Below are 10,390 nucleotides of genomic sequence, written 5' to 3' on the forward strand. Positions count from 1 at the left end.
ACTATGCAAACAATTGGTAGTCGAAAGGAATATGCAGGCATGGACAATCACTTAGATTCAATTTAGTAGATCGACGACTCACCCTCAATATGAAGGCCTTCGTTGGTAAGCTTCCCCACTGATTCCATTTCCATTTTGATGGGATTTTCAATCTTATCTTAGATGCAAAGGATAAAAGATAGGATTTTCACAATTTTAAAAAGATTTGTAAATCTCACATTATTTTATCATATCTCAATCCATATTCGGACAGCCAGACTCGACGTGAATTTACAACTTTTCTTTGAGCTTAATGGTTGCTGATATAAATGTATGTAAGTGGGATTTCACTTCTCTGAGTACCTAACTTTTAAAGAAATTCAATTTTTATCATACATAAGAAAACAAATGTTATCATAAGATATGAAGGGTGGTCCTCCTCCTCAGCTTTTAACTGCACTCCACACATCAGAAAGGCTCACTTTACACTGAAGACAGACCAGAGAAGCGCAGTGGGGGAAGGCAATGGAGTCAAATGGCCTGAACCCTTTCAAGACTAAGTGAAGAGAATCTCGCCATGTGTGTGATGTCCTTCCCTTTGCACATGCCCTGCATTTAAGAAGCTTCACGCTTGTATGGCGTCTTTCTGGTATTCAATTGCGCCCACCAATCAGCTTTTGCAGCCTTCTATTTTAGAAACACTACCGAACATTTTCCAGATAGCCAACCAAATTGTCAAAACCACCGTCTTATACAACTTTGCACTGTACATGGTTAGCTCTCAATCGTTGGATGACACTGCTGGACAAAAAAAAAATCAACTATTCCATGAATCTCAATTGCTGAACGACAATCGTGTATAGTATGTTCTTGTTCATTAAAAAATTCCCTTCGGTGATTTTCTTCTTCACCGAGGCCTGAGTACGAATCAATGTGCTATCTTTTGGGGTCATCCTCTCAGGTTTTACGAGAATGGACCTTCAGACTTTAGCAATGTGTGGGATAGGGAGACTTATACGAAAGGAGTCTTGAACATCCTATCACTTGGAAGAAGAATGCTCTCCTTTATTAATTGCACGAGATTACAAATGCGGCGAAGTTATAAATACAGCAAAGAATGTTGTGAATCCTCAATCATGATGGTATGATAATTGGCTGAATGATTAGACACGCTTCATGCAAATGCAATAGTTATTTTCTTGTTGGAATTATGTCTTTCTCTTAAAAAAACTTTAAATGCAGGTGCCTTTTTATACAGAACCCGATGCACTTGAATCGAATGAATTTGCATTCTTTGCCCTTGAGCGTTCCGAATGCCGTATACACAATCCAAAAAACAAATTGACAACGCGTTAGCATCACCATGTGCTATATGATCAAGCATTAAGCATTACATCATAGACTTTTTCCTCTTGCTGTCATCCATCCCTCATGATTTTCATTTACATTATTGATTTGTGTACAAGCTCTTTTACTTTATGTCTGTGCTTCACGGGTCTTGATTCTCCTCTCCTCTCTCTCTCTCTCTCTCTCTCTCTCTCTCTCTCATGGGTATTCTGTCCCACGAGGCAACAAACCTTCACACTCCACCTTTGTCAACAACTTCAATGTCCTTCCGACACTTTTCTCACTGATTTGTCCTCAAGCTGCGCTCGGCAACAAACATGCCCCATCTCACTTCTCATTCTTCCCTCTAACTTGCTCATCGACCCTTTTCATCGCCCTCATCCTCTTATGCAGCCAGCCGAACCGATCCACCGCAGCTGCTGCCGCCGCCAATGCCATGGGCCGCCACCGCCAAATGTCGTTCGACTACTACACCGAGTCGTGCTCCCAGGTCGAGCAACTCATCGGGTCGGTCACGAGCCAGCAGTTCAAGGAAGCGCCGGTCTCTGGGCCGGCCACCATCCGGCTCTTCTTCCATGACTGCTTCGTTGAGGTAAAATCTCTCTCTCTCTCTCTCTCTCTCTCTCTCTCTCTCTCTCTCTCTCTCGTTTCTACACGAATGAGTCCGTATACAACATCACCAAAAGAAATTACAATTTTCATCGGCTAATCTTACCAAAAATTCAATTCAACCCTCTGGTGAGTGTTTCGTGTTTTGTTATTATTGCATTCCCCGAACCCGCCACAACTGTCAATCAAAGTCGGCCAGGCATGGGTCCTGAGTCGATAATTCTCTTCATTTTCATAGCAAGCGAGAGAAATTACCACGAAAAACACGGAGAATCATCAACTAGCGAAAAAATGACTGTCGGCAAACGCGGCTCATTTGTTAATCAATCTAGTAGGGCAATAATCCTAGTGTAGAAACTACTAATTGTGCATGAGTTATGACCACTGTGGAAGGGATGCGACGGGTCGATATTGATATCGAGCAAGCCCGGAAGCAAGGAACTGGCCGAGAAGGACGCGATTGACAACAAAGATTTGAGGGCGGAGGGATTCGAGACAATCGCGAAAGCCAAGTCCTTGGTGGAAAATAAATGCCCCGGCGTCGTTTCTTGTGCTGACATTCTTGCCATCGCTGCCAGAGACTTTGTCCACCTGGTACTTCCATCAACCTCTCGTCCTTAGTTATTTATTTATTTATTTATTCGTTTAATATAGGGATTAACGGTGTGAAAATGTGATGATTTAGTCCAATCTAAAATTTAAAAATTTAAGGAACAATAAAAAAAAAAAAATTACGACTACCATTGAACAATAAGGAAAATTATAAAGACTATTGGTGTCACTACCCCTTATTTATATCCCCTAATTGTCAAGTCATATCTTTTAAAGTACATTAAAATGAAAATGGTCTTGTTAATAACTGTGCTTGAGGCACTAATTAACTGTACCTAATAAAGAAATATTTTCATTTTCAATTCACCACTATTTATAATATGAGAAAAATAATGAATTAAAGTTGACAACTTTTTTTTACTGACGTGTCTAGCAAGTGCTCCTCTTAGCAAAATTCGAAAAGCTTGAAAACAAAAGGAAAACAAAAGTCTCCTTTTGAGAACATGTTTCAAAGAATAATACTCATTTTAGTGAAGTCAAATGGTGAGTCAATCTACGACTTTGATATTCAGAATTCTTAGGACGCCACGTCACAATAATGATCAATTGTTCAATACACACAAAATGGAAAGTTAAAATTTAATTCTTTCTCACACATCGTATGAGTTCAAAATTTATTTCACCAAGTTTAAAATGAGATTAGCTGGGTTTTTTCATTAGCTTAGACTCTCTTAAAAGAAAAAGAAAAAGAAAAATGTTCTGCCGGTCATTTATTTTTGGAAAATATTGGCACAAAGCCTATAATGCCACGAAAGAAGAAAATTGTTACGGGATCAATAAGAATTACGTGAATGACACGAGAATTTGAAGGAGAGAGAGAGAGGGAAGGGACAGCAACCGATGGAATGCCGGAGGGCGTCGACACTGCTTTGCACGTGGTTGCACAAATGAGATCCTAGATCTCGGCCGCCATGGCAGATTAATGCATCAACAACAAGCGTGGAGTAGCAAATGAGAGCAAAAGCGGAGATTCAAAATTTGGAAGCCCCGCTTGAGAGAGGAATGACTTTCCTTCTTAGAAGGAAAGAACGAAGAAGAGCGTAGAGAATATAACCAATGCGTGAAGACTCTGCAAAGGAAAGGGAGAGAGAGAGAGAGAGAGCGCAGGCCACCATGCAGGCTGGATGAGAGAGAAATATGACTATTTTAGGTGCAGAAAACGTCGGTCCACGTGGCTTTCCATGATTGGTCCGAGACCATGCTGACGGGTGCCTCTGGGACCAGTCATTTCGTCTTCATCTCAGCCCACAGCCCACGAAAGACCAAATCGACTTACTTTTTGCTGAGCAACAACATCGCCTGCAGCCCATTTTCGCATCCTATTTCTTGGAAAATCACGTTATGTCACCGACTTATCAAACTCTCTCTCTCTAGCGCCACGGGATTCATTGCTAGGTTTGTTGCCACGTGATTCATTGCTAGTTTTTTTTTTGCGCCAGACCTTCAAACAATTGATTAATTAATAATAGTTCGACTTTTTATATATTATTATCAATTTCCTAATAGGATAAAGTTTCATGATTATCATTTTAAAACTGATATAACCAAAAGTTCTGGTTGAAATACTTTATCTTGCATGTTTTCTATTCTAAAATTGTTAGAACAGCTGCAAATTTTTTCACCATGCTACTCTCTCTCCCCTACACGCATTTTATTTCTACAATACGGAAGAAGTGCTAGTGAGTATGGAGACTATCCCACCATTCATTCCATCTTCCGATTTCCCCTTCACTCTCGTCTCTCCCTTTGGCTGATATACACGGCCCAGCGCAATGGATGGAGGAGCAGCGGTACGATGATTGGAGATGGCGGAACAAGCATGGCAATGGTGGCCGGAGCTCCCTGTGCATATCGAGGTCGGGTTTAGACTGCCTAGTTGGGACGAGGAGAAAGACAGAAGGAAGAAGAGGAGGGTATCTTTAAATTCGGTGCTTGATGGACACCCTCATGTGCCCGCTTCAAGATTCTACCAATTTAAATTGACGGGACTGATGAATTTAATAGATAGTGACAAGCATAATTGTCTTCTAGTATAGAAGGAAATTCCGCATCGCCGCAAAGTCGGACCCATTCCACAGCATCCTGAATGTGAATGAGGGCTCAGGGATGAGAAGACTGATATCCTTTGAAAGTTTGGCTACATTGGAATCCTAATGCCATTAAATCAGGCAATGACTTGGTCTCCATTGTCAAAGTCCATTGGAGTTCGAATCTCAGAAGGATCAGGGCGGGCTCCCAACATGAGAACTGACCATTGACTCTTCGCTTCAGTCCAAGAAACACTTTCAGGGAAGAAATTAAAAATACCACTTTAGTCCAAGAAAGACCAGTTCAATACTGACTTTTCGGTACATGCCCCACCCGCTGCCAAACATTTGCATGCGATCATTTTCCTTCCTTTCTTCCTGGAAAATCACTTCCTTTGCACTTACGTGTACCCCTCGCCCCCTTCACTATATGTATGGAGGAATTGTGAAATGGGTCGCCCCTTTTATGACAAACACACAACAATTATTTGCAAGCAATACAGTTCGACACTTGTTCTAGTTTATGAGGAGTTATTCCGGTTTTCGTCATGGGTTTTCTTCAAAGCTCGGGTAACAGAAGTAGGAGACACGTTCCGTCCATTTCGAGGTTGTTCCTCTTGCTCTCGCTGCTCCTCGTCCCGAGCTACTCTGGTGTACCCTCCAAAGCCGTAGACAACAGGAACGTGTTCAAAGTGGGCGTGATTCTTGATTTGGACTCACATCTCGGCAACCAAATGCGTATGGCAATCGAGATAGCATGCCAAGACGTGAACAGCATCTCGTCATCAGGAATTCATTACATAAAGCCGCATTACATAAACTCCCACGCAAAGTCCCTTCATGCAATTTCAGCCGGTTAGTCAATCCTTTTGCCCTTCCTCAGTTTGGTAACTGCAGCCTGCAATAATTTCTACTTTTTTTGTTAGAAACATGTTAGTTGCCACGAGCAGTGACAGGAAAAAACCACCCCAAGTCTGATTTGAGATTACGTACCTGTTGTTACTTTTTTTCTCCACTGCATGCGCTGAATGTTCACTATAAGTTGTTCAGTTTAGTAATATTGCTACGCAATGAGACCCTTACAGAATAAAGTTGTGTATATAAGACACCCCGTGATTATGTCAAATCATTCACCAAAAAAGTTATGGATGAACTTCTTGATTCTTTTACCATTTATTGCAGAAAAGCTAGTAATCATTTCTTTATTGACCAAATTGTATGATATACACAAGGATCTATAAGCTTTTGCACGATTTGTTATAACTACAGTAAATTGATATTCTTCCTCGTAGACATGTATCTCACGTAATGTCCGTTGAGACGAAATAATCTCTTCCAAGAACACAATTAGTAGGGTTAAATAAGTGATATGAACAGAAGAAATTGGCAAAGAAAAATGCCTTAAATCCGAAGATTAAGTATAATGATTTCCCCTTTTTTTCCCGTTTAAACAGCTGAAAAGCTGATCAAAAGGAAGAATGTGCAAGTTATTATTGGCTTGGAGACATGGGAGGGAGCAACTTTAGTAGCTGAAATCGCTAACCAATCTCAGATACCAGTCATATCCCTTGCCAGAGACCATGTAGCACCGACATTGATGGCACAAACTCTATGGCCTTCACTGTTTCGAATGAGTACCGATGAATCCGATCAAATTAAATGCATCGTAGATGTAGTTGGTTCTTATAACAGGCAAAGAGTATTAATAATATATGAGGCAGGGGCGTACGATACTATGTACTCCAAGCTGTTAAATTCTTTGTCAGAGGAGCTTGGAAAAATCGGCTCAACAATAGAGGACCAGCTGATTCTTCAACCATTCTCATCTCCAACCGGAGCAGAAGTGTCTTTGGAAGAAAATTTAATGAAGCTGAAGGAAAGGCATCTCAATCTTTATTGTTCTAGGATTGTCGTCACAGAAGCACTCATTTCTCTCAAGAAGCGAAGAAGATGGGACTCTTCTACGGAGATTCAATTTGGATATTTGCTGAAAAACCATTCACCAATCTCTAACTTCAGTAGATCATTCAGCAATCTCCTCCCTGTTGAAGATGCGATAGGAATAATCACCTACCGTCCCAAAAACCAGGCATATAGAAGATTCAGATCTAAATTCTTGAATATGTTTAGGTCGCAAGTATGGAGAAGTTCAATTTTGAGCCAGCAATCGATGCTGTTCGAGCATATGATTGCATTATGACAGTTAAAATGCCATAGATGCAGGGCCGAGCCATGATATAATGCCTGAGATTTTGCTTAATAGAATATCGCACACCAGACTCATGGGTTTGAGCGGGCCAATACAATTTGAGAATGGTCAGTTGGCATATCGGCCAAACTTCAACTTGTGAGTGTTAATGGAAAGAATATAGAGAGCTTAAGCTTTGGTCTCCCAATTTCGGTTTCTCGAGGTTTTGTGGCAAAACAAAGGTTCAAGAAGGAATGCATATGCAATTGCAGACATATCCAAGACCCAAGAAAAGAGAATCCTGTTGAGAACAAGCCCATGGTGATGGGAGTTCCCGGTAAAACTCCTTTGATAAGTTTGTGAAGGAGGAAAGGGACGACACAACCGGGAAAACAAAGTACATTGGCTTTTGCATAGATGTTTTTGAAGGCTGTTTCTCATTTTCCTGATGGTTTAGACTATGAGTTTTCTCGTCATGATGGAACATACGAGAGTTGGTTAACAAAAGTTCGTAATAGGTATGGTACCGCATCATTTCTGTTCTTGCATGATTGTTGCATGATCTTATTGTAGAATATCAACTGTTACTTTCTCTGATGCACAAACCGTCAGAGCCTGAATAAATTAACCCAAGCAACAAGTTCATTTCGCACAGATATCAATTTTCACTCACAAGATTGGATCACCTTGCATTAATAGACCGTCAAAGCCCCACATCCTGTTAATACCAATGTTCTGATTTGATAGTGAAATTTTGGTATCAATTCTAAGTGGATCGCTTTGATGTTGTTTCATGGCATAAAATTAATGGAAGACCTACGACGCTGCAGTCAGTGACATAACCATTCTGGCCAATCGCTCACAGTTTGTTTGAGTTCACACAACCGTTTATGGCATCAAGAACTTTCAATGATAGTCCCAGCAAAACTGGACACGGACAGGGCATTGATCTTCATGGAGCCTTTCACTCCAACGATGTGGATTTGCCTCTGGAGGCATCATATATACACAATGTTGGTAGTTTGGTTCTTGGAGCATCCGATCAATCCGGAATTTAGAGGCCCTTGGACTAATCAGCTCTCAACTGCTCTTTGGTTCACTTTCTCCTCTCTCTTCTTTGCTCAAAGTAAGTAGCTTCTCTCTGTTGATTATAGTCCGTGTACAAGCTTTCAGGCCCAAACCTTCAACGAAAAACACATTTGTGCCGACTTTTGCAGGAGAGTCACACAACTTCACTCGGATCGTGCTGGTGATTTGGTTCTTTGTAGCGTTGATCTTGACACCAGAGAAGTTATACGGCCGGCCTCACCTCTATGCTCACTCTCCAAGCTCAAACCAACTGTGACCACCATGGAATGGCTGAGAATTTCTAAAGCAAAAGTAGGTTGTGACCTGACGCTTTCATTTGTAATTATCTGACTGACACGCTGAACTTCTCGAAGGTGTCATTGTCCCCATACGCAATACTACCAGCTATGGAGACGAGAATTCAGAAGTGGCAACATCTCCGCTCTTTTCTGGAGTACCCATATGAAGAGCTTTCTTCACCGAGAGTATTGCTATGGATATGTTGCCATTCGTGAAAACTACAGATTTGGCGGTTTGGCTTTGTAAGTATGATCCTGAGTTTGCGTGTTGTATCTCTTAAGGCTAGGTCAAAAGGAAAAAGGAAGGCTTGATAACTAAATACACACCAAATCCCAAAGAAGTGACATAGGGTGTGGACTGATAAATAAACAAAACCCACTTAGCACTCGAATATCACTACTTCTCTTGGGGTTAGTATAGCCAGAAAGAGAAGAAAGAAGGGAATTATGGAAACATTAATTAGATATTAGTGGTTGTGGAGTTGCTCTTCCTGGTTACTTAAAATCTCCTTTCCCATTCATGTGCAGGTGTTCCCAAAAGACTCTCCACACGCTGCAAACTTCTCTGAGGCCATTTTGGAGATTTCAGAGAGAGGTGAGATGAAAAGATTGGAGAACGAGTGGTTCCTTCCTCAGTGTACCATGAGGAACTTCACCAGCGACACGCCGAGGTTGGGCCTTGACAGCTTCTGGGCTCTCTTCGTTCTCACCATCGCCACTTCCACGGGTTGTTTCCTTTTTGCGTGCCTCTGCACGAAGGAACCGTCAGGATCGTGAACAAGGAAGCACTGGCGATGAAATGGCGTGACGGAGATGAGTATTTTGTAGTGTAAATCGATATACAGTGGCCTAGTTTTAAGCTCGTGGATATTCTTGAATCTTGGTCGATTCGAAAGCTGAATCTTCTGTAGAAATAAAATAAAATTGATTATTGAACGATGGTTGCTGGATGAGAAACCTGCGAGCATTGAAGAAGAGCCATAAAAGCTTTACAGTTGGCTGCATGGACTTCCAAAATGAAAGTTATTGGAGAGTTCTGTTACTTTATTCCGTTTTGACTGTGCTTATGATGACTGTGTATGGGCTTATTTTGTTTTCTTCATTAAACTCCCATCATTGACATTTGTGGGTTGCTATGTCTTAAATGTAATCATTGGCATTTGTAAACTTCAATTCTAGTAGAAGGGATGATGTCGTGAGTTGTAAATCAAGCCATAAATCATAGTCCACGAGACATAAAGTGGAGAAAGCATTCTCAATAAAAAAATTCTCCCTCCAATTTCTAGCGTTCTTATTGCAAGTTTGCAAAGTTTATGATCATTGTTTTGGTTTCAGCATCTTCTTGCACATGAAAACTAGGAAACACATGTTTGAAGAAGAAAAGGGTTTCTGTAAATCTGCCAATTGCTCATTCTTCATGGTTTGGCTTTGAACTATGTTCGTTCTCTTTCAAAAACTATACTGTGTGTGGGAAATGTATGATCGATTACAGCAGCTAAGGGTGAAATTTACGCAAACGAGCGCTCTTGGTCCTCGCTTTCAGGCTTAAGTTACTGAACATAGAACAAAAAATCATGTTCTGATTAGACTTTTGATTCTTTAGGCTCTACTGCATAAGCAATCCAAAGATAAGACTCAAAATAAACAACCAGATGATCGTCAAAAAAACTTCATAACATTGTAAGCTGATAGAAATTCGATATATTTAGGTATTCATAGGACTTGGCACGATTAGAGAGTTTTAAAATAGCATATTTCTAATGTTTTGTGCCCACAGATGCAGACCTTTTTTATCGTGCCGGTAAGTTTTAATTGGCGTTGGTGAGTGTCAAGAAGCTATTGATAAAAGAATGAATAGAGATTTTTTTCTAAGCAATTTGTTGGTAACTTATGAACAGTTTTATAAGATTTTGCTAACTTTTTAGTTGGTGTAAAAATTAGCAAACTACAAATTTTATTTGTTTAACTTTTCAATAGTTCAAATTCATCAAAGGTGAATTTGCCAATCTTAGTAGAGTGATTTACTAACTATGGAAAATTATCCAAAAGTCCTAAACCCTATTGCACTTTTGTCAATTCGGTGATCTTTTAAACATTTTTAACTTTGCCAATTGAAATCTAATCATTTTCCCTTTTTGTCGATTCATCCATCCAGTCAATTTTGGCTGGAAAATGCTGCGTGGACGTCGGCGGTGCCATGTAGGATTGCCGGCGCTAACGTGGACAATATTTACTAATATTTATTATTTTTATAATTCTTT

At 40.5% G+C, this 10,390-nt stretch overlaps 2 protein-coding genes across 2 annotated transcripts; both read left to right on the forward strand.

Moving 5' to 3' along the window:
- Positions 1 to 1,549: 1,549 nt before the first annotated feature.
- Positions 1,550 to 2,556, forward strand: LOC120293932 (peroxidase 19-like). Its single transcript, XM_039313755.1, has 2 exons — positions 1,550 to 1,918; positions 2,329 to 2,556. Exons 1-2 carry the CDS (start codon positions 1,763 to 1,765, stop codon positions 2,554 to 2,556), a joined length of 384 nt encoding a protein of 127 aa, XP_039169689.1. The 5' UTR covers positions 1,550 to 1,762.
- Positions 2,557 to 4,938: 2,382 nt separating this feature from the next.
- On the forward strand, positions 4,939 to 8,906 carry LOC104446865. Its single transcript, XM_039313756.1, has 4 exons — positions 4,939 to 5,429; positions 6,029 to 6,711; positions 8,205 to 8,315; positions 8,658 to 8,906. The coding sequence occupies exons 1-4, from the start codon at positions 5,123 to 5,125 to the stop codon at positions 8,904 to 8,906; spliced, it is 1,350 nt and encodes a 449-aa protein (XP_039169690.1). The 5' UTR covers positions 4,939 to 5,122.
- The last annotated feature ends 1,484 nt before the right edge of the window (positions 8,907 to 10,390 follow it).

Source organism: Eucalyptus grandis, chromosome 5, assembly GCF_016545825.1.
Source record: "Eucalyptus grandis isolate ANBG69807.140 chromosome 5, ASM1654582v1, whole genome shotgun sequence".
Classification (NCBI taxonomy): domain Eukaryota; kingdom Viridiplantae; phylum Streptophyta; class Magnoliopsida; order Myrtales; family Myrtaceae; genus Eucalyptus; species Eucalyptus grandis.